This window comes from Perissodus microlepis, chromosome 7 (genome assembly GCF_051167445.1).
Source record: "Perissodus microlepis isolate ML-2025 ecotype Zambia chromosome 7, ASM5116744v1, whole genome shotgun sequence".
NCBI classification, from domain to species: Eukaryota; Metazoa; Chordata; class Actinopteri; order Cichliformes; family Cichlidae; genus Perissodus; species Perissodus microlepis.
The window spans coordinates 53,887,927-53,912,024 of NC_140467.1; the positions used below are offsets into that span (position 1 = coordinate 53,887,927).

A 24,098-nucleotide genomic window follows, 5' to 3' on the forward strand; every position below is an offset into this window, starting at 1 on the left:
CGCGCGTGTGTGGAACCGTAATGGCCGCCGTGCAACTCAGTTGCGCTGTTTGTTTTTCTTCATTGGCTCAACCCCCCGGGGGGCGGGGCCGCTGCGGGGCTAGAGTCACGTGATCCAGGCAAAGCCAAACTGACCAATTCCAATATGGTGGCCAGCCTAGCAGGTCTACGGTTCCTGTTGATGGTAGTGTTGTTCTGCGGAATCAGGTACGGCGCCTGCAGCCAGAAAGCTCCGCAGGTTTTGGGGCTGCGACTGGAAGAACCAGTGGATCCGCTGTGCATGAAGGGTCGTATCATTTCAGCACCAAAAGGAGCCACGTTTAAGCTCCGTCTCTTCGGGTTTAATCTGAATGGAAGCTTGCCGTGGGTCGCGTTCGCAGGGGCAGCTGGCGGAGCGGCTGGGGCTGTCGGTGATACACCGGACCCTTGCGAGGAGCAGTCCAACCGCCAGGACTCCAAGTTAAAGGTGACCAATTTAGAACTCGACGACGCGCACAGCGTGCTTCTAACTGTGGAGGTTAGCACCTCTGAGGGGGAAGCTGGCAACGAGCAGACCTACTACCACCTGTGTGTGCGGAGTGGAGAGACATGGACATCTGCGGGCCTGGACAGACTGCGAATAAACACCGACACGGATCTGCCTGCAGACTACATCCCGCCGTGGGGTCTGGCCGTACTGATAGTGCTTGTGCTTATGATCTGCGGATTGCTGAGGACGGTGAACCTGAGCCTTTTGTGGCTGGACCCAGTCGAGCTTTATGTCCTACACAGCTGTGGATCCGAGGAGGAGAAACGAGCCGCCAAACGGCTGGAGCCGATCAGGAGAAGGGGGAACTTCATGGTGAGTTTCTAAAAGCACGTGGGGAAGCCACAGGGAAAGAAAGGTGCAAATGAAGTAGTGTTTTCTAAACGCATGTCTTTTCCACCGCAGGCATGTTCTTTGTTGTTCCTGTGTGCTCTGGGGCACTCTGTCCTCGGTGTGCTCCTGTACCGGGCACTGGGCTCCATCGTCTCTGCTGTGTTCAACAGCGGCTTCCTTATCTTCTTCCTAGCTGAGCTGGCTCCTCACATCTTGTGCTCAGGTTATGGCTTCCAGCTGGCGCCTGGTCTGACCTGGCTGGCCCAGGTTTGCATGGTGCTTACCTGCCCCCTGTCTTGCCCTCTGGGCCTGATTCTGGATCTAGGGCTGAGGAGAGACATCAGTACCTGTGGGATAAGGGAGAGGGCCATGGAGATGGTACGGGCAAACGTGAATGATCCTTACAGGTAAATATAGTGGACTTGGGAGAGTATCACAGAGATCTGACATAGAGTTGCGATGAGTATTGACACTTGGTTAAAAAAAACTGTTATCAAGCAATCTGTTTGTTTGTTTGTTTGTTTTTTAAGAAAGAAAAATACACATGATGCTTCTGAACATACAGAGTAAACAGAACTAGAAAAAAAGATACTATAGGACATAACCAACAAAAAGTGTGTTCTGTCGTACTCTACAGTGCATAATTCTTATGGTACATTATGTTAGATTCACTGACATACAGGAACAATTTAGTGTTCCAGACACAGACTCTTTTTGCTAAGTTTGAGTTTAATATTTGATTAAAATGTCGGACACATTAAGATGCTTTGATTCATGATTAATGCCAGACATCCCAGTTTACTTTAACAGAAGCATTTGGTGTGATTTTGGCCAGTGCATTCTTGTACTGTTTGCATAACCAATGACTAACCGGAACATCATTCGTAGAAACTTGAAATGTAACTTGAACCCGAAAGACTTGACTTTTAGGAGTTGTCTTTGGTTAGATCTCTAAACAATTGATATTCAAGTTGGATTAGTCCAAAAAAACTTGAGATTATTCTGAGGGTGGACTTCTTTTTAAAGACTTCACAATTGTTATATTCTTCTTAACACTTGCCCATGAAAGACCTGAAACTTGACTCACACATGATCTGAAAGTCTTGAGAGTATTTTGAAATTTAGATTTGTTTTTTTTAACAGACTTCACATTTGACCCCATAGTAGCCTTGTAATGATTTGAAACATGACCTGGCCTAACACTGTAAAAATTTGATGCTTGAACCAGATTAAGTCTCAAGACAGTTTGCCATGTGTGTATTGGTCTAACTGTATTAACACCTTAGACAGATTAAGTCTTGAGACTGGACTCAGACTCATTTTCAAAAGATTTAAGACTCGACTTGAACTTGGTTCAATAGACTTTTTAGGACTAATCTGCATTAAATTTGTAGGATTTGAGACCTGACTTGAAGTTGGTTCTTAAAGATTGGTCTAGAAGATTTGATAATTGACTTGATTGTTGACTCAGTTGTTTTCTTCATTATGTTTGTAGTGAGTTTGTAAAGGAGGAGTTCAGTCGTGGGACATTGCGCATTAAGACCGTGGAGGACATCTTGACACCTCTGAAAGACTGCTTCATGCTGCCTAGCTCGGCTGTCCTAGACTTCTCCACTATGTCTGAGATCATGCAGAGTGGTTACACCCGTGTGCCCATTTATGAGGAAGAGAGGTGGGATCAGCAACACAACACTCACTTAATAGCTTAACAAAAACACGGCATAAAAACTTGACATGGCAGCATTTACCTCATCTGAACAGAGTATCTGTAGAATTGGCAGCTTTGAATTAGGCTTCTTGGTATAACGTTGAATAAATGTAAATCCTTGATTCACTCATTTAAAAATGTATTTTCCTTGAAACCACCATGACAAAAAAGACAACAGCACAAGTGTATATTTTCTTATAATCTAGCACGTGCAAAATATTCTTAATAATAACCAGAGTATGTGTGTCCAGGCCTTTTATAACTTCAACATTTTTACCAAAGAATGAATATAATGGTAGCCATAAGAGTGCAATGGAAAGGTCTTTGGGAGTTATTCACATATTCATACCAATCATAAGCCTTTGTTTGATTTCCTTCAGGTCTAACATTGTGGAAATCCTTTATGTGAAAGACTTGGCTCTGGTTGATCCAGAAGACTGCACCCCAATGACGACTATCACCAAGTTCTACAATCACCCTCTGCACTTTGTGTTCAATGATACCAAACTAGATGCCATGTTGGAGGAATTCAAAAAAGGTTGGCTGCTGTTTGATTTGTGGGAATGGTTAGAATCATAGAAAATTATAGAGTTGCCATGCTGCAAGCTTTTCACCTTTTTTATTTACATTTATTTTTATTTTGGAGCTTTCATTTTGCTCATATCCTGAATTATTACAAGTCTCATGACGCCTGATACATGCTTTGATCAAATCTTTAAAGTATTAGAGAGAGAAACCCGAAACAGTTAGACAGTCCCTTATGAGTTGGCCCCCTTTCAACAACAAGAGACAGAGGCAGAACCAGGCTGACTGCTGTGATCCTGAAGCTAATAAGCCTTGATAAGTATATAATGTCATCCTTTTGAGAAGTGATATAAATAAAGTGAATAAATAAAGCCAGAGTATCCTATATATTTTATATTTTTATTTACCTTTAACAAATGTATACTAAAGTACAATTAATTAGCTGTTGGTAGCTCTTATTGCAAAAGAATATGCTTGTACAGACAATCTTGAGAATAGCAGAGAATGCCAGCTAATCCCACTTCAGATTAGCTGATGATGATGATGATGATTCAACTGATTCCGTTTTACACATTTTATTAGTAAATCTCATATAGGGCACTATTTAAGTGGCTTCAGTGTGTCTGTTATGCATCTGTAAACTGCCTTACAACCCATCTCAACCCCAGATCCTGCTTTTTGTACTGTATCTGACTTGAGTTGGGGCGACCGTGGCTCAGGGGGTTGGGAAGCGCATCTGTAAACGGAAGGTCGCCGGTTCGATCCCCGTACTCTCTGTCCTGGTCGTTGTGTCCTTGGGCAAGACACTTCACCTACCGCCTACTGGTGTTGGCCCCAGAGGGGCCGATGGCGCGATATGGCAGCCTCGCTTCTGTCAGTCTGCCCCAGGGCAGCTGTGGCTACAACCGTAGCTTGCCTCCACCAGTGTGTGAATGCGTGAATGAATAGTGGTATTGTAAAGCGCTTTGGGTGCCTTGAAAAGCGCTATATAAATCCAATCCATTATTATTATTATTATTATTCATTAATTAAATATTTATCATCATTGATGCCTGCCCTGAACTTTAATTTGATTTTTCTATAGAAGGTAAAGAGGTGCCAGAACTGCTATACTGCCAACTATAAATTAGTGCAGGCCTGTCCTGACTATTGTAGTCCAGACAGAATATCACTGGCATGTTGTGAATTTAATAGATGCTTATTTCTGTGATTTCTAAGAAGTTTGTACTGGAAACGACTTAAACAGTAACTTTATCACACTGAATCTAAAGAAAATCACTCTTGTGAGTTATGACTTTGTAGCCCTCCTTCCTGTTACGTCTCCTTTATAATTCAGAGTTACTCTTTTTACTCCAAGTACCTTTTTCCTCACTATAATTTGTCATTTAACCTTTATCCTTTAATCAGGCAACTCTCACATGGCCATCGTCCAGAAGGTGAACAATGAGGGAGAGGGAGATCCTTTCTATGAGGTGCTGGGTTTGGTCACTTTAGAGGATGTCATAGAGGAGATCATCAAGTCGGAGATCCTGGATGAATCTGATGGCTACTGTGAGTGTCTTTTGGAGTATTGGCTTCTTTGCTTCTTGTATTGTTATTTATTGTTATTATTGACTCCCCTTGCAGTAGACAGGAAAGTAAAGCGTCCCCTCACTCCACTGGAGATTCCTCTGGAGCCTCGCAGCACCCATGAGGAGTTTTCTCTTTTCAAGCCTCCTGAAGGAGAACCCAAGATCCGCACTTCACCACAACTCCTGCTAGCCACACACCGCTTCCTGTCCAGAGGTATGTGATTATGTGTGTTTATCTGTAAATCTTTACTGACCGAAGCTAGCACATGAATAAAATAGTCACAGTTTAACACAGCACATGTAATGATTATGCCACCGACCTGGTCAACCAAGCAGTAACTGGTTAAAGGTGAGTTGAGACCAGTCTCTGACTTTGACATTTTCCCTTACAGGAAATGTGTAAATGTATAATGTGTAAAGATGTGTTTGTATTTAAATGTCAGAACAACAAAGTAAAGTTTTAGGTCAAACATCTCAAAAAAAAAGAAAAGGAAAACAGCAACAATAATTTTCTGCACAATCTCTTCAGCATGAATCAACATATCAACAACACCAGATTTACTAACAGGGACAAATTCCGCAATTACAAAAATATGCACATGACAGTGAAAGGCTTGCTAATGATATCCTTACTGACTTGGCTACAGCAGTTCATTTTAATAATAACCAGCATTGTACCATAAGGTTGGAGTATGATCTAATAACCAAATGACCACATTGTGTAGGTTGTGTAAAATCTTGTGTTAGGAATTGCTGGAGTCTGTGTGTGGATAAATGTGCGTGATGTCCAGATAAACCGCATAGCGTGAGTGGAGTGTAGGATTCATTTGGACAGGCTGTCCTATTACAAAATATTCCACTGTATAAACCTGAAATATCTTTTTGTCTGTAAAAGGCACCAAGTGTATGTTCTCAACAGCAGGTTTAATGTGTCTTTGTCCAAATTTGTTGACCCAGATTTCGCTTTCTGCAAACTAGTTTCCTTTTTCCAGAGAGTTAACCCTGGATCATTTATCATGCTTATTGACTCAATGAAGCTAATTTGCTTGTTGCCATATTTCTCTCATACTGTACTATGGAGAATAAAATGTAATAGTTTTACATTTGACTGTTTTCTCAATTTTGTAAGACAAAAACCATGGTTCACATTGGCACTTATTCATATTTAAATTTGAAATGGGCCTCTGCTCTTTATTTACCCAAATACTTGTTAAAATAGGTATCAGTTGATGATGGGGGTTGCCCATTTTTCCCATTTTCCCAAAACATGTTCACCCTTTAAAGGATTTTGCTTCTCAGATTGTATCAACGCAGAGGTTAGGTTACACCATAGTTACACTACACTAGCTTTTTGACATTACAAAAAACAACAACTTTAAGAAGCTTTGGGGCTCCGACTCTATTATTTAGCAATACGTGCAGTGTCACAGCTGTCTAGAAAGTGGTGCATAGTCAAGTAATGTCTAACTAATTTTAGAAAGTTTAATGCAGTGACCCCACCAATATACTATAATATATCAATAACTATTGACAAAAGCATTCACTCGTCTGCCTTCACACCATTATCAACTGTGTGACATCCCATTCTAAGCCAGAGGGTTTAAAATGATGTGGGCTCAGCCTTTGCAGCTATAACAGCTTCAAATCCTCAGTCTTCATGGCAGATTCAGCACGGTTTGTAAACATTTTTTTAAGAGGTTTTGATTAATGTTGACATGTTACTATTTGATTTGTCCACTGCACATCTGTGATCCTCAAAGGATCTGGTAATTGTGGCAGCTATTTGAGTATGGTCAACTTATCGTCATGGCACCCGCTGTGCTCTTTTCCTGGTGCAGCCTGTCTGCTTGAAAGTTTGATGTGTTGTGCGTTCAGACATGCTCTTCTGCATACCTTTGTTGCAGTGAGTGCTTATTTGAGTTACTGTTGTTTTATTATTAACTTGAGGTAGTCTGGCCATTTTGCTCTGTCATTAACATGGTCTTATCACCCAAAAAAACGCTTCCATCTGGATATTTCTTGTTTTCGAACAATTCTCTGTAAACCTTAGAGGTGATTGTGAGAGGAAAAACACAGTATAGCTGCAGTTTCTGAAATATCCAGCCCAGCCTATTTGGCACCAACAACTATTCAAAGTCACTTAATTTAGTTTTCTTCTCGATTCGGATGCTCTGTTTTTACTGTACAAGCCATCTTGATCATGTGAACATGCTTAAATGTGTTGAGTTGGTGTAATGTAAAAAGCTGACTAGACATTTGTGTTTAAGTAGCTGAACAGGTGTACCTAATAAAATGTTCAGCCAGTGTACTTAAAGATGCTAGAGGAAACCTTCCAGACTACTTATTTCAGTTATTCAAATAGTGTCAGTTCACAACCAGTCATTTCAAACCACTTTAGATTGTAAGGTCAAGACTACAGTATTATTGCGCAAACCCCAACAATCATAGACTATTCCCTGTAAGCGGCTCCTTGAGTTGATGGGAAGGAAGAACTCCCTTTAAACATGAAGCTACGCTGCATATGAGTCATGACAACGATTAAGTCATAACCCTTCCTCATATTATTATTGCCTTGGTAAGCACAGCAAAAATGATTAGAGTGACCCTAACAACTAATAGTAGATTAATTAGTTCTCACCTTTATCTTTCCTCTGTCTGAAAACAGGCTTGTATATCATGACTCAACTCTGGACCTAAGGTCCAGTATTGATGTCTTTGGCAAAAGCTACTGAAGCATTCAAAGAATTGAGCCTCGACTGGTCACAGCTAGTAACACTACTTTATTGTTGTGTAAAGCACTTTGAGTGCTCAGAGTAGAAAAGCGCTATATAAAAACCAGTCCATTTACAGCCAATATTCAACAAATTTCATTGCGTCCAGCGGTAGAGAAAAGTGTTCAGATCCTATACTTAAGTAAAAGTACAAACACCATACAGAAAAAAGTACTTGGGGTAAAAGCTCTGGGGCCCCTTTAGGGAAGTGTCCACCTGACAGGTCATTTCAAATTATCCATTGACTTTCTAGGGGAGGTGCGGTTGCAGTCACTGTAGGTCCCATGATGTGAAAGAATAGAATCTATTGTTAACCCAAAATATGACATGGTTAAAACGATATTTCCATCTATTAATAAACATTACGTGGAACGCACAAGGAAGAAATCACACACTTCCTCGTAAATGCTGCCTCATCATAGGACCGATTCATAATCAACAACAAATATGACACATTTTGAGTCAGTCCAGTATGACAGAGAGGAGCTGAGGTGGATATGGGTTGCAAAGTTTGCAGATAGCCTGCCTAAAGCTGCAGGATAACTTTAAAGGAATACCTGTCATTAGGTTTACCATCTAAATCCATAGATGGTGAGGCATGACTTTAAAATCAAGTGATTTGTCCTAGCTTGACTTTGTGGCGTGCTTGAGCTAATGTACTGCTTGATTTGGTAAAACAGAAAAAACTGCAAAATGGTAAAGGTAGAAGGAAAAAGGAAATCGTCAAGTGCCTTAAACTTGTGTAAATGCATTTCATTATTGTCCAGACAATGAGTTCACTTGTCCTATTTGACCTTTGGCCTCTGTAGAAGTGGAACACTTCAGCCCAGCACGTGTATCTGAGAAGGTCCTGTTCCACCTGCTCCGTCACCCCAGTGTCAACCAGGAAGTGCACTTTGACCCTAACAACCGTCTGAGCTCAGCACACTATCTTTACACCCGCAACCACCCAGTGGACTATTTCATCCTTCTGCTGCAGGTATTTGCTCATATACCCACACTTTTAAAAACTTTTAGCAAAACCAAATTTTGTCTGACAGGAACAAATATATGCTTGAAAGTTTATACCACAGAAGATTCAACTTCAAAGTTAAACTAGTAGCTTAAGTCAGTCTGTAAAGTGAATTCAAAGAATTGCTTAATATCGTCTGGACTTCTTTAAGTTACTTGAAGACGTTTCACCTCTCATCCGAGAAGCTTCTTCAGTTCTAAGGTCAAATGGTGGAGAGTCCCAGATATAAACCTAGTGGGAGTATCCCCCCACAGAGGGACAAAAGGACCCCCTGATGATCCTCTAATCGCCTGAGCCAAGGTGTGAAACTGGGTGTGGGTCCCAATCAGCCAGAGTTTCGGGTGTGTTCATTGTGAAACCTGGCCCCACCTTATCATGCGAATTCCTGAGGTCAGATGGCCCAGGATGTGAGTGGGCGTTAAGGCGTCTGGGAAGGGATCTCAAAAATGGATTATAGATGGCAGAGAGTTGGTGTCGTAAACCCCCGCCTCTGTTCAAAGATGGTCGCTCACAGTGGACATAGATGGCTTCTTTCACTCCTCTTTCAAACCATCTTTCCTCTCTGTCCAAAATGTGAACATTGGCATCCTCGAAAGAGTGTCCTTTATCCTTAAGATGCAGATGGACTGCTGAGTCTTGTCCTGTGGAGGTGGCTCTTCTGTGTTGTGCCATGCGCTTGTGAAGTGGCTGTTTGGTCTCTCCAATGTAGAGGTCTGGGCATTCCTCGCTGCACTGTACAGCATACACCACATTGTTAAGTCTGTGTTTTGGCGTTTTGTCTTTCGGGTGAACCACCAAAAGCTTAATATCTTTATTTATTTGCTTTCTTACTTGAAGTAGAGAGAAGATTGACACCAGTTTTACATATGTACATCTATTGCCCTGTATTAAATGTGAGGATTCAGTATAACAGTTTCAAACTGGGGAACCAAGAGATCGTTTCCACATTTTACCAAAATACTTTTTATAATACCATGCATATTTTTCTTGTTTCCTTTGGATATAATTATTATTACCTTTTAGAACATTTTAGACCGTGTTTGTCATTTTATTTATTTATATATATATAAAAAAAAAACAAACATTCCCCACTCGCCCCTGTGGGCGGTCAATCCTTCAAGCTCGGGTCCTCTACCAGAGGCCTGGGAGCTTGAGGGTCCTGCGCAGTATCTTAGCTGTTCCTAGGACTGCGCTCTTCTGGACAGAGATCTCCGCTGTTGTTCCAGGGATCTGCTGGAGCCACTCGCCTAGCTTGGGAGTCACTGCACCTAGTGCTCCGATTACCACTGGGACCACCGTGACCTTCACCCTCCACATGTTCTCGAGCTCTTTTTGTGTGTGTGTGTGTGTGTGTTGCAACGATACTCGTATCGATATTGAACCGTTCAATACAGTGCTTTCGGTTCGGTACGCATACAAAATTTTTAATTTATTTTATCAACTTTCCTTCTGACGATGCTGTCTGTGTTGAGCGCTCAGTGGATCTGCGCTCGACAGTGCAGCCTAGGCGGAGTAGTCGAACGCAGATTCACTGAGTGCAGGGCAAGCTAGCGAGACAGAAGTTAAGCTCTGGTTGCAACATGGCAAATTGAACCTCCCCCACCCTAATTCAGATGTGGCGTTTGGAACTATTTTGGTTTTCATGTGAAGTATGACCCTGAAGGTAAGCGTGTCATGGACTAAAGTAAAACAGTATGTTGGATGTGCCACACAATGCTCAATTACATTGGTGGGAACTAGTGTGTTAACGCAGTTAGCTCGTTAACGTGTTGGCCGTCCAGCCCCACGCATGGGGCTATCCGCGGTAGCTCGTTAACGGAGATTTGCCATGTTGTGGCGTTAACGTCATTTCAACGAGATTAACGCTGATTTTATCCCTTTGTTGTTTCAGCAACATTAAATTTAAAAACTGTACTTTTGAGTTAAAATATATATTTATAATATTAATAAATGACAAATGAAAAAGGCATGAACATTTTTTTTGTATCGAAAAAATATCGAACCGTGAATTTTGTGTATCGTTGCACCCCTAGTGTGTGTGTGTGTGTGTGTGTGTGTGTGTCAGTCAATCTCTCGAACCGGCAACCTTCCCAACTCTTGAGCCACGATCGCCCCCATATACACACACGCATACGCACGCACACGTGTGTATATGTGACTATGCATAGTTTCTATTATGTATTACAGGTACAACTTATATTGATTGTGCCAGGCATTGCACTAAAAAAAGTAGATAAGCAGGAAAAAATACTTGAGGGATCAAAAACACTTATTAGTAAAAGTACAAATTTAAGACTGTAAAATACAGTCTAGCCTGACGTAACCTGAAAATCACTGACAGTGGAAAACATTATCCAGAAATAAGGATATAAGTAACACAAGCAAAGCAGTAGAAGTTGCATGTGTGAATAATTTTAAGGACATTCTTGTGAGTTTATTGTATACGTTTTCTCTTGTTTCCAAAAACAATATTCATTCATTGTGTGCATGTTTCTTGTTTGCTCCTTGTCAGGGCCGCGTTGAAGTGGAGATTGGCAAAGAGGGGCTGAAATTTGAAAATGGAGCATTTACGTACTATGGCGTGTCTGCTTTGACGCTGCCATCTTCAGGTGAGTTTACAAAACACAGGATTGCGTCACAATGCAGGGACAATTCACCCGAAGACTGATCATACAGATTTCTGGGCATTTAAATGCATCATCATGTTTGTTAAGATTGTGTATACTTCATGAATTAAAATTAAAAGCCATATTTAAAAAGTTAAGATTACAGTGTATCCAGTGTAGTTTTAACACTCACAATAAAACCATTTACAAATTTTATTAAAATGTTTTAAGTAAGATAAACAGGGCAATTTCACAGCATTCCTGTAGAATACTAAAACAATATTACATATACAGTAATGTACTTTACATTATATTAATGCATTTCAAAGCGCGCGTGCATGTGTGTCACTCCGAATGGCCTGGAAAATTGTGTATTAAGCACTGAGAATCCTGATAATTATTTAGAGATATTGTATTCAAGAGTTTCATTTCACCACTAGACTTCCAGCTGTAAGTAAGAATATGTGTCTTATTATTTTCATTATTTTTCTTAGTAAATAAAATCCACAAATCATCTTCACAATTTTAAAAGCCTGAAGTGACATCTTTCATGTCACATTTTTGTCTGACCCCTAAAACATTTTACATCCTACAGAAAATACTGCAAATAAAATCACACTGAGCTGCTGGAGCAGTTAAATGTTGTTTTTGCATACATAGTAGACAACAGATATTAATAAATCACGTTAGGGCTAGGTTTATATGCTAAGTCATAAAAAATAAGAAAACAAATTGAGCAGGATAAATTAAAATCAGCCAAAATGTCCTGTTTTACATGCATGGATTTTTTTTTTCGTAAAGTTTTAAAGAAATTCTTGGAGTTTATATTTAATGCCTGACACTGGTCATTTTAGGTATTCCCTTTAGTTTTGACCACATAGTATTATAATTATAACAATTTTTCTGTTTAATCTAGTAAATGACCTTATTGCTCATTTTAAATGATTAATATTTTTGTTTGATAAATGACCAAAATAATTGCCTAATTTTAAATAAAGGCTGATTAATTCTTAGTCCTTGAATAAGCCATAGACTTGTATGCTCAGTGACATTTTTCTTTCAGTTGAATCAGGACCTTCCAAATATGCGAAGAGATTTTGAGCAGGAGTGACTCAAAGCATTAATGGAGCCCATGTGTAACCTTTACAGTATCTGTAGCATGTTAGTTAAATCCTAGTTGAAGACATTAGAAATAGCAATTTAAAGGCACCTAACAAAAATTATGTGAATTACAGTTTAAAGCTAAACTAGTTGGCTTTAAGTGGGACCAAATTTTGTTACCTTTTTATTATTTACCTCTCATTTTATTTATACCAAGATTAAAACCTTAACTGTGATTTAAGTACATTCAAATTACATTATTTAATGGTCACTAAACCACGTAAATTTCCAATCATAAGCTACTGTTTCAAGTTAGCAGTTTTCTCTTAATAATTCTCTCCATAGCAAGGTTTGAAGAAATTAGATTTAAACTTTATCATATAAACTTACATATTAGTTAATTGATTTTTTACACATTCTTCATAATAATTATAATACTTGTTCCAAGGGTTTGTCAGTCGCTTCAGTCACACCTCAAAATTTTATCTTCAAACCAGTTAAGCATACAATAAGCTAAAAGTAATGATTTCTACTAAATCTTAATGCTGTGTTTCAGTGTGTTTTCATAACAATGAGTTGGTGACAATAAGAAGACAAAAGAGCTCAAATTTGCAATGCTCCAGATAATGTGCAGACTGTGTGTATGATTGTGCAATTTCAGTGCACCAGTCTCCGGTGTCAACTCAGCGTCACTCTCCCAGGGATCCTTTTGAGTCAGCAGAAGCCACAAGCCCGTCCAGCTATTGCCCTGACTACACCGTCCGAGCTCTCACGGACCTCCAGCTCATACGAGTTTGTATATGTGTCTTTTCTCTTGGAAAGTATTCATCCATAACAAAGACTATTCGTAAGCATTAAAAAGTTTTAATTTAATCTGTATTGGTTAGTAAAGCATATCATAGACAACAAACTGATAATACAGTTACAGAAATATAAAGAATATAACAGTTTGACAGAGCCTACAATAATACAGAGAAAACCCCAACAATCAGATAATCCCGATGAGCAAGCTTTTGGTGACAGTGGGAATCCAGCCCTAAGTAAGTCATGCATTTATTACTTCTATGCTCGACAGTGTTGGGCAAGTTACTTTGAAAAAGTAATTAATTATAGTTACTAGTTACTTCTTCAAAAAAGTAACCGAGTTAGTAACTGAGTTACAAGATTCTAAAAGTAATTAATTACTTGAAAAGTAACTATTGCGTTACTTTAAAAAAAAATGTTTAACCCACTGGGGTCCAGGGTATAATTGGCCATTTTTAACTACTTTTGATTTCCCCTCTACATTTCACTTTTAAAAACTATTTACTTGCCTTGTTTAGTATCATCCTTTTTAGCACAACCTCACATGTCTGAATTTACAGTTATGTTTTCATTTTGATATACTGTATTAACACAATTGATCTAAAATCAGACAAAAAACATAAAATCCGAGTAGAAAAAGTTATGTTTTACTGTAACAACCACAAACATGTTTATTGAATCATATTTCATAACTTTAAATGCAATTATAAATTGTCAATTTTAAAATCATATGCAAAAGTTTTGCAAACAACAAAGTTATTTGCAGCCGTTTACCTTTTACCCCCTTTTTTTAAATAACCATTTCAGACTATTTACAGAACAATCAGGTGTTCTGCATTCAATAAGATGCCACACAAATTATTTGTGCCACTCCAAAAAAATAATTTCTATCCGCTATAAAGGAGAACATCACCTGCTGCAGGTCTGACTGCAGCAGGTGTATCACTCCTGTTTCTACCTGGAGGCAGCAGTCACCTCATTGTTCTGACACACAACACAATACTATCCACAACACCTAACTACACAAGACAACACATTAACTACAGACTCCAAATATGCTGAATGTCACAAATCTCTCACATCTCAAAACTCGCTCTCTCTCTTTTTCTGAGAGTGCTTGCTAGCGCTGTCCTTAGACATTAAACGTGACAAAACTATTGAGGAAAAAACGCCACGAATTTATTGTTTATCATGACTCTGGTTTTACGTGGTCTATCAACACAATTTAAAAACTGGTATATATCACCTTGTTGGTTTGTCATCTTGAAGTGGTCATGTGATTGGCTTACCACGACTACTTTATTCTTCCTCAGTCAAACAGCAGCACTCAAGCGATTGTTTTGCCCCCTTAGCTACAGGTGTTGTGCCAAAAAGTGATCGTTGGGCAGAAAGTGATTGCCGTCCGCGCAGCTGCTTAAAGCTGTAGCGCCCAGATTACTTACAGCTACTTCCGTGCAACTGATAAAAGATGTGGTAAGCTGAAGACGGCATCTGTTTGTTGAAAAATAGTAAGGCGACCGCACCGCATTTTCTTGTTAGTAACGGTAACCGCGTTGTAACGATAGAAATGGTAATTAGTTAGATTACTCGCTACTGAAAAAAGTAACGCCGTTAGTAACTCGGTTACTTGTAATGCCGTTATTCCCATCACTGATGCTTGACTACTGTAATTCATGATTATGAGGTTGTCCTAAAAACTCCCTAAAAACCTTTCATTTTATCCAAAACCCTGCAGCGACATTACTAACTTGTGTGTACGTGTGTTTTGCAGGTGACACGTCTACAGTATCTCAACGCTCTCATGGCGTCACGCGCTGGCCAGAGTCCAGATCCACCTGAGATCAAGATTTTGCCGAACAGTCAGACCAAGCTGCTCAATGACAGAAACACTACGCAAGGTAGCTTTGTTCAAAATGATGTCTGACTTGCCGGGTGTGCTGCCCCATCGACTACAAAGCTTTGTTTTCCAGACGCCTTTTGTAAACGTTTATAGGAATGTGCATTCCTTTTTGCCTTCAGCTGAACTAAATTAATTTTTTCTCTTTCTCTTTCTTTTCCCTCCTTGCGCGCCTCCACGTGTCCTCTCTGCTCTGGCCTGTCCAGAGTTCCCTGTAAACTTTTCATTCTTTGATACCATTGAGAACTACTGTTAACACTTTTGTTTTGTTGCATGAGGTAAATGAAATGCAGCCTGTCACTGACTGTGTCCATTTCTGGTTTCTGGAACCATCTCACTTCTCCCAGTTTTACTGTAGTTAGCTGAGTCTCTTTGAATCTGCATGGCTGTTCTACTGAATTGATGCCCTTCACAAAGCTAATGACAGGAATCTGGGTGTATATAAAAACATAGGCGACAAATGGTGATGAATTGTGTCCTCTGGCATCCAAAATGTAGGTCTACACTTTACAATAGAGAGAACTTAGGTGAAAACTGTTTGTTTTAACCTGATATATTTCCCAATAATTATGGATAATGCCCACTGTGTCCTCTCAGTTCAATTAACTTCAATTCAATTTTATTTTATACTTTCAAGTTCACAACGTCTGAATGTACGTGAGTACTGTCAGGTAATGACTGTGATGTTAGAGAGCTTCAGTAATTCAGCAGTCCACTATAAGCAAAGCACTCAGTCATGGTGGGGAGGAACAGTATCCTTTTTAATAGGAAAAGACATGTGAGAACCAGGTTCTCCAGGTCAGTTAGGTTCTATGTAAGCGATTTCTTGATTCAACTGCTCAGTTAGCAATCCTGCCTAGGTGTTAAAGTGGAGCTTTCTAATTTGGCTAAACATGAAAGGCATGAGTTCTAGCACAGTACCATGTGGAACTCCACGACTGGTTAATGTGTGGAAGGAACACACCTTGTTTACATGAACAAATTGGATGAGATAAATATAACTCAGACTGCCACAGTGAACCATCTTCATTGTACAGATTCCAGAAAAAGAAGAATCACTCAGAACGGATTATACTGACATCAAAAGCACCCTGCAGCTGCAGATTGCTGTTTCAAATCACAGCTCTAGAAATGGGGAATATATCAAAGTTAAATAAAGCAAAATTATTCTTTGAGAATAATATTAAATCCCTCCCCCCAAAAAGGCTTGATATTTTCAAAAAAAGGTTAAAAGGTGCAATATATGTTAGACTGTAAATTTGAAACTGCATAAAATAAAAAATAAAAAAAAAGAACTAAAAAGATCAATATTATGTGATAAATTAACAGCTCTAACCTCATGTCAATCCCATATTGTGTTTCAGAGATATCTCTCCTAATTGAGCATGTTAGCCAGCTAGCATTTGGATGTTTCCTTTGTGCCTTGGTGTGGAATAAAAACTCTGTGGAGCCTCCAATATGATCTCTGTCCAACATGAGAGGAACTTGTAGATCTGTCCAGAAACAGTACTGTGCAAATATTTCAGGCAGGTGTGAAAAAATGCTGTAAACAAAGAATTTAGAAAATTCTACACAAATAGGGATGCAGCTGCTTCAGGATAGCAATTCAATGCACCTTCAAAACAGCAGGTACACTAGGTACACTTGCACACAGTTTTTGAAGGAACTCGGCTAGTAGGTTGTTCCAAACATCTTGGAGAACTAACCACATATCTTCTCTGGATGTCTGTTTCCTCACATCCTTCTGTCTCTTCATGTAATCCTAACACGCTTGATGATGTTGAGATGCTGAAGATGGTTCTTAATGACTTTGTCTGTATGTTTGGGGTCGTTGTCCTGCTGCAGAATAAATTTGGGGCCAATTATATGCCTACCTGATGGTATTGCATGATGGATAAGTATCTGACTGTGTTTTTCAGCACTAAGAATACCATTAATCCTTACCAAATCTCTAACTCCATTTGCAGAAATGCAGCCCTAAACCTTCAACCAACCTCCATGATGCTTCACTGTTGCGTGCAGACAATAATTATTGTACCACTCTCCAGCCCTTTGACGAACAAGCTGCCTTCTGCTACAGCCAAATATTTAAAATTTTGACTCATGGGTCAAAAGTCTACAGCATGTGCTGCCATTTTTCTGCACCCCATTTCCTGTCCGTGCATAATTGAGTCGCTTGGCCTTGCAGCCAAAAAGCCATACCTCCAACTTGGAAACAACTCTTCCATGAAGACCACTTCTGGCCGGACCTGGGTTCGTGTACCTGGGTCCCACTGGTTTATGTCAGTTCTGAGCTGAAGGCACTGCTGAACATCTTCCAATTTCGAAGAGTAATAAGCTTGATGTGTCTTTCATCTGCTGCACTGTTTCCTTGGCCAACTACTGAGTCTACAATCCTCAACGTTGCCCGTTTCTTTGTGCTTCTTCAAAAGAGCTTGAACAGCACATCTTGAAACCCCAGTCTGCTTTGAAATCTTTGTCTGGGAGAAACCTTGCTGGTGCAGTATAACTACCTTGTGTCTTGTGGCTTTGCTCAATATTGCCATGACATGAAACGGTCTTTCACAACCTCACCTTGGTAGCAGAGATTGGCTGTTCCATATAATAATTGCTGATGGTTTGAAGGCAAAAGGTGGTAACACCAAATATTGATTTGCTTTAGATTTTTATTTTGTTCTCTCACTTTGTATTTTGTAAATTGATAAAAATAAACAATCATTATTCATATTTCTGAAAGCATTCTTTACAGCATTTTTTTCACACCTGGCTAAAACTTTTGCAGAGTACTGTATTTTTCTTTTAAACAGTCATGGTTCTGACTTCTCTGTCAGCCATGTAAAAACACATTAAAAACAAAACAAAACACATGGGCAGGAAATGAAACTGAGGTGCCCTGATATATCTAATGACATGGCCACGTTGATTGGCATTACTGATGTCGTTGGCTGATATATTTAATGTATTATCACATCAGTTTTGTGATGGCTTAAGAAGTCTGTGTACCCCTGGCACAAGGATGGAAAAATAATCACCTGGGAAAAAAACCCAAATATCATTAGCAGCTATTGATCATTGGTATTGCTATTGTAAAATTGGTATCTAACGCACATTCGCTGGAGACTACAGCATGACCAAAATTATTTTTGCAACCTTGTGTAATCAACTAGAAATTTCATTGCTTTTGAAATGGTTGCTTTAACAATGGGGACCAGGTGTGTAGCCACTCGCAGTCAGTTACCATCTTCAGAGCGACTTTGGTGCCCCAAAATGGTGATAAAGCAACAACAGAGATTCGACAACTCGACCTTGTAAACTTGATAACAGATTGTTGGGCAACAATTTCAAATCTTTTACCATCATACATACACAGAATTAACTCATTACATTTCTAGTCTGGTCACAATCTCATAGATCTTAAACTGAAGTTCAAAAACTTCTACACAAATAGGGATGCAGCTGCTGCAGGACAGCCATTTAATGTAGTTACCTGGTAACCACTGATTTGCTTATTGCTTCATTTGTTTTTGGTTTCCATCCTGTTTTTGCTCCAGTGTGACTGAGTCATCCGTGAAACCGTGACCACAGTCATTTAAAGTTTTTATTAGAAAGGAGGCAAAACATAACAACGGGAGAAAATGTGTTAGTCTGTTATTAGCAGAAATTTATTTCAAACTTAACAGAGACCCGTCATATGCCTATTGGAGGACTTGTTACATCACCATAAGTGTACTAAAAAAGACAAAAGATGGCACTAAAGTGATGACAAAGTCTGTGCTCCTGAGAAAAGCTGTACTTGAAAATATTTTTGAGTTGAATGTCATCATTTTGGCCCATGATATATCTCCAAAATGAATACAACATACAGAAATACAGCAAACTATTGTTAGTTATTTTATGTAAAATATAATACAGAGGGAAAGCGTGAGTGTATTTATAGACAAAGAACAACTCTTTCCTAATCACTGGCTTTTCTTCATCAATCGTGCTATCTTTCATGTCTTGAAAATTGTTTCCTATTTTTATTCCCCTGCCATCATCTTTTAATCCCCTCTTCATATTACTGTAACACCCCACCCACCCCCACCTTAAACCCCTTGAGTGGGTTTACATAAGTGTGATGATGTGACCCCTTACTCATCCTAGCTCTCCTGTCATTGGTCAGATTCCACAGGTGGCACCAGAGCCCAGAAGAGCTCCACAGAAGATGAGGCTCACGGGTAGTGCAGTTTCTGTCAGCCTGTTGTTTGGGGGCAGGGGGAGCCCTCCTCCAACCAAGTAGAGATTGTTTTGTTTTGTTTTTTTTGTTTTTTTTATATTATTGTTTGTAATTATTGATAAATCATCTATGGCTGGAACCTAGTTATTGGACAAGACTGGAGTGGAAGTGCTTTTTGTCTTTTATGTACATCTACTGTTCACACTGTTCATTTCCACCCACATTCCTTTATGTGCTTACTATTGGAATTATTATTTTATGCAATTTTTAATAACTTTGGACTATGTGTGTGCATGTTTATGTATATACAAATAAAAATGTGGTGTAGCAGGAAAAAGTACATGGATCCTTTGGAATGACCTTGTTTCTATTGGGATTCATTATAAAGTGTCATCTGATCATCTTCTTTGCCAGAAGCGCAATGTGCTTCAATCAGCAATACAAAACTATGTGTGTCTGATAGAAGAGCTTCCTGTAGCTGCAGGTCAAACTTGCACTGAATTATGGAAAACTCTTTCCCTGCATTTTTTTTTTTTTTTTTTTTTTTTTTTTGTTGTTGTTGTTGTTGTTGTTGTTGTTATTTTAAAAACTGGGCTGATACAAAATGCAAATATCTCCAAAGGGTTCCATTGCTGTTTCTTGCCACTGAGTATACATTTTAATCTGGTGGTGCCTTACTTCCAGATTGAGCCTTCTGTACTAAACTTGTTTTGCCATTCCTTGCTTGTGTGTGTGTGTGTGTGTGTGTGTGTGTGTGTGTGTGTGTGTGTGTGTGTGTGTGTGTGTTTATTGATATGTCCGTCCCTTTGAGACATTAAAAACACTCGATAGTGGGTTCTAAGCAGATTTGCACCTTACATTTGTGCACTGTGGAAGATGTTAAACTATTTGGTGAGATGCGAGGTACGTCCGAATTTTTCAATTCATTTAACATTGATGCCATACTGTGTGTGTGTGTGTGTGTGTGTGTTCATGTGTTCATCTTTGATCTTTCAGTCGCTGATGGATGGTTTTCTAGGGTCTGGTTCTACTACCATAGACCTTGGATCTGTAGCAAAGGTTTCTTGAAGCTTGACTGATTTTTCACAAATTCTGGATATAATGTTTTGTCAGGGTAGAAAACATGGCTAACACAGCACCGGCCTTTTGAAAGAATTCTAGAAACATTTTGTTGAGTATAGAGGTTAACAGTGTAGACCTGTAGAGCTCAGGTGCTGTTGATTGTTACTATATACATAGAAGTGACTGACCTTTCTGCTAGTTTATCCCGTTGTTCTCTTTTTACCCCAAACTGGCAAGTCAAATTGAAACATGCCTTACTGTGAGACAAAATACAGTGTGGTTTCTCCAAAAAAAAGAATATAAGGACAGAACATTGAACTATAATTCAATATGAAACTGAGGATGAAAAGATGCAAAAGGATTTCCAAATTGATGTCACAAGCTGATAAACTGTTATTTGTCATATCTTTTTTATTACTTCACATCACACATTCACCATAATCACTCTGACATGATGGAATGGAGATTTGATAGTCTAAGAGAGGGAATTTTATTTGGCACCCCACACAGTTAGACATCTTACAGTGTTACTGTTTAAAGGGACCTTAACACAAGACTAAACACCTGTTAGTATTAATAATGTTAGAGACCTTTATAGAAATCAGTGCACTCTAATCTTGATGTCGACAGCCTTTCTGCTGTGATTGGTTATTATGCCTTCAGGCATGTGTGATTGAGTATGTGTGATAAATTCAGAGAAAAGGACTATAGAAATTCAACCAATATAGAGGTCCTTGCATGACGTCTAGCAAAAGGCCAACAGCACACCTAACAGGGGTTTTTTTTCCCGACAAATCCTGATTGGTCGAAGAATTAGCTTTTACAGAAAGACTGCCACTACAGACTTTACCATAAAGGGGAAGAAATCCAGAAAGTATCAAAGCTCAAAAAATACTAATGAGATGCATAGACATTTATATGAACAAATTATATATATCCAAATGTAGACAATTTTGAGGGTTTTTTTAGGTTGTTATTTTTCCCCACTCAGTCTCCAAACAAAACTCCAGACTCGTGGTTTGTACTTGTACTTTGACTTTTGATACTTTGTACTTCTGCTCCAAACTTTAGGTTGCAGCTTTTTAAGTCTCACCTACTTAGCTGCTATTACCAGGCCGAGGTGGTGAGACTATGTTGTTATCTTTTGCATCTCTGCAGGCTTAATTCAGAAACATTGAGTACTGAAAGAGCTAGAGATTTTTGTTGAATTCTTTTTAAAGATTGGTGTAACTTATGTGACCATACAATGCCTTTAGATAAACAAAAACATCCATCATGTCTGAAAGGACCTATGGAAACACCAGTTGGAACAATAGACCGTATAGAAGATATGGAATTGAGACAGTTCACATTACTACCTTGTCAATCACACTAACATTTTGACTCTAATGGAGACTGTAATTTCTTTTTATACGACTTGAAACCATAAAAGGAGACCATAAAGTCATCAGGAAAAGCAAGATTTAATATAAAGTTATGCAATCAGATCTGTGACACAGAAATGGGACATGTTTCTATTGTTGCTGTTCCTAGTGTTCCTTAAGTAAGTTCTAATTTACACGCTGTGATGCTTCTACGAGTAGGTCTGCTTTTCATAAGTCATGTAAACAGAGAGCATACAGTAAGCAGCACAGCACAGAGCACTGTGGTTAAGTAGAGGGTCTGCTCCCTGCACTGTTCCCAGTGTGTCGTCTAATCCCTGCAACTGGAAATCAGATTGGCACTGAAAGGCTGAATGTGGTGAAATGTTTCTAATATTGTTTAATTGCAGTTGCCCTGTAGTTAAACAAGATTAGATTGAACAAATCCCAAGCATTTGTTTGTGCTTCAGAAGCACCTTAACGAACCTTATTTCCCACCTCTTTGAATTATGCTGGCATTCCTGTGTGTGTGTGTGTGTGTGTGTGTGTGTGTGTGTGTGTGTGTGTGTGTGTGTGTGTGTGTGTGTGTGTGTGTGTCTGTCTCCGTATGAGTTCAACGCAGTATGTCACCTGTAGACCATGAAAAACATCCAGTCTGCACTGTAGTATTCATTATCCAGTATGCTGACAGTCTAAAATACATTTGAAATGTCTGTCAGTCATTGTTGCATGTGTGTAAACATGTGAGAAAGGTCAGAAGTGGCTTCTAAATAATCCCTGTGTTGATGATAAAATATTAATGATAACAAGGAAGGACAGGAAGCGTCAGTCTTATAATGGAAAGCTTTCACTGCATAATTAAATAAATAGAACTAGATGAAACAAAGCAGTGGGATATAAAACAACATGTTATTCTTCATTGTAGGACCTATTATCTCATTCATAGAGGAAATTAACTCAAAGGGAGCAAATACAGTTTTGTGAGGTGATGGAAAGTGAATTGGCAATGGCCAAACTTATGAGGTGAATTGTCAGAAAATCAAAATGAATCAGTGAAAGCACAAACGGGTACAGGTTCATCTTAGGTTTATATGACAATCACAGTTGAGATGAAAGAGTTCCAAAAAGGCCCAGCAATCTTTAGTTTGGGAATGGCTGCTATATTGTATAAGGTAGATTTTAAAATCTAAATCTAACCCTTAAAGGATAATTCTAGTTAATTTCAACCTAGCTTACATCCCAGTAATTTGGCTCAATGGCTCATGCTAACTTTACCTTGTCAACTCCATTGTAGAGGTGGCAGTGTGAGAAGTTGCACAAGAATAATTACACAAGAAGTCATCAAAGTTGTTTCTTTACGTTGTGTTGATGACTATAACTGATTTTTAGAAACTTTTAAATTACAGACATTTAACTCATTTTAAATGTCTCCTTTCAATTTTTCAGATGCACGGGTGCCAACTTAACCTGAGAATTCATGGCCCATTAAGCCATTTCAATAGGAAACACACCATGTTAATCATTACATAATCAACCTGGTGTATTTCCCACATTGGTGTGCAGGGTTGCTTAGGAGTCGGCTCTGTATCAGCTGTGACACAGTGTGTTTCTTTGTGTTTCAGATCCATGTATGTTAGATTCAGTCTGTGCACATGTATGTGTTATTATTCAAGTGTATTGCCATATTCCAGCAGAATCCCAGATTCCCTGATAATGGGATTGTGAGTAAATATTTTTTTTCAGCAGTTTGCTCATATTTTGTTCTAAAGTTGATTTCTATCAAAAGATTGAATGTAAAAAGATAATCCTGATTTTGTGCGACTTGGGCAGTTTGCTGATGTTAAGAAGTAAGATGTATTACTAAATGGAGTATAAATCTAGGAAATATTTTATAGGTAATAAGTCTTAGTTTCCAGGTACAATACTGTTACCAGACGAGTTATTGAGAATTAAATAGTTCTCTCTCTCTCTCTCGCTCGCTCGCTCGCTCACTCACTCTCAGTTACATTTGTATAGAACTTCTAAAGTTATTTTTGATGGTTTGTTTTTTCTGGAATGCTGCCAGTATTGGGTATATTGGGACTCCATTGAATTTAACACTTTCAATAATTTCTTAAGAAATAAAGTCAATCCTGTTCTGAACATGTTAATTTTGATTGCTTTTTCTTTTCATACACAGCATATGACATGACGTGAGATCGCTGACATGAGGTTTTTATACTGACATAGTGCAAATAAAGATCAAATAAAGCAGTTTGCTTGAAACAACAACTTGGAACCTGAACACAACATTCCCCCAACATTTTCAGTTTCTAGTGTGGTAGTTGTCAACACCAGCCTAAACATGCCTGACGGTGTTCTCTCGATAAATCCCGTACTCCACCTGAATCTTGGCCAGAGCTCAGTGTTTTACTGTAGTTAAACAGAAGATGGCAGCATCTGTGTTGTAATGAGCGGAATTTTAGCAGGAGACAACTGTATCAATCTGTCAGAAATATATGCAGACACCAGTATATGTTAGGGCAGCTAAAGGAAGCAGAATTGGATAAGCAGAAGACGAATGGATGGATGGAGGGAGCTGTGTAATGAGATGCATGCAGGTGATA

The 24,098-nt window shown here is 39.0% G+C and overlaps 1 protein-coding gene across 4 annotated transcripts; it reads left to right on the forward strand.

Moving 5' to 3' along the window:
• The first annotated feature begins 28 nt into the window (after nt 1–28).
• On the forward strand, nt 29–23,634 carry cnnm3 (cyclin and CBS domain divalent metal cation transport mediator 3). 4 transcript variants are annotated; one of them, XM_084935992.1, is made up of 12 exons: nt 33–840; nt 931–1,265; nt 2,354–2,530; nt 2,947–3,104; nt 4,499–4,642; nt 4,718–4,876; nt 8,243–8,412; nt 10,958–11,054; nt 12,814–12,944; nt 14,728–14,854; nt 15,060–15,131; nt 19,016–23,634. In XM_084935992.1, the coding sequence occupies exons 1-11, from the start codon at nt 145–147 to the stop codon at nt 15,107–15,109; spliced, it is 2,244 nt and encodes a 747-aa protein (XP_084792118.1). In that variant the 5' UTR covers nt 33–144; the 3' UTR covers nt 15,110–15,131; nt 19,016–23,634. The 4 variants fall into 4 exon arrangements, with proteins under 4 accessions (XP_084792116.1, XP_084792119.1, XP_084792115.1 ...); XM_084935990.1 differs by lacking the exon at nt 15,060–15,131 and having other exon boundaries at nt 29–840; nt 4,721–4,876; XM_084935993.1 differs by lacking the exon at nt 15,060–15,131 and having other exon boundaries at nt 30–840; nt 16,592–23,634.
• Nucleotides 23,635–24,098: the final 464 nt, after the last annotated feature.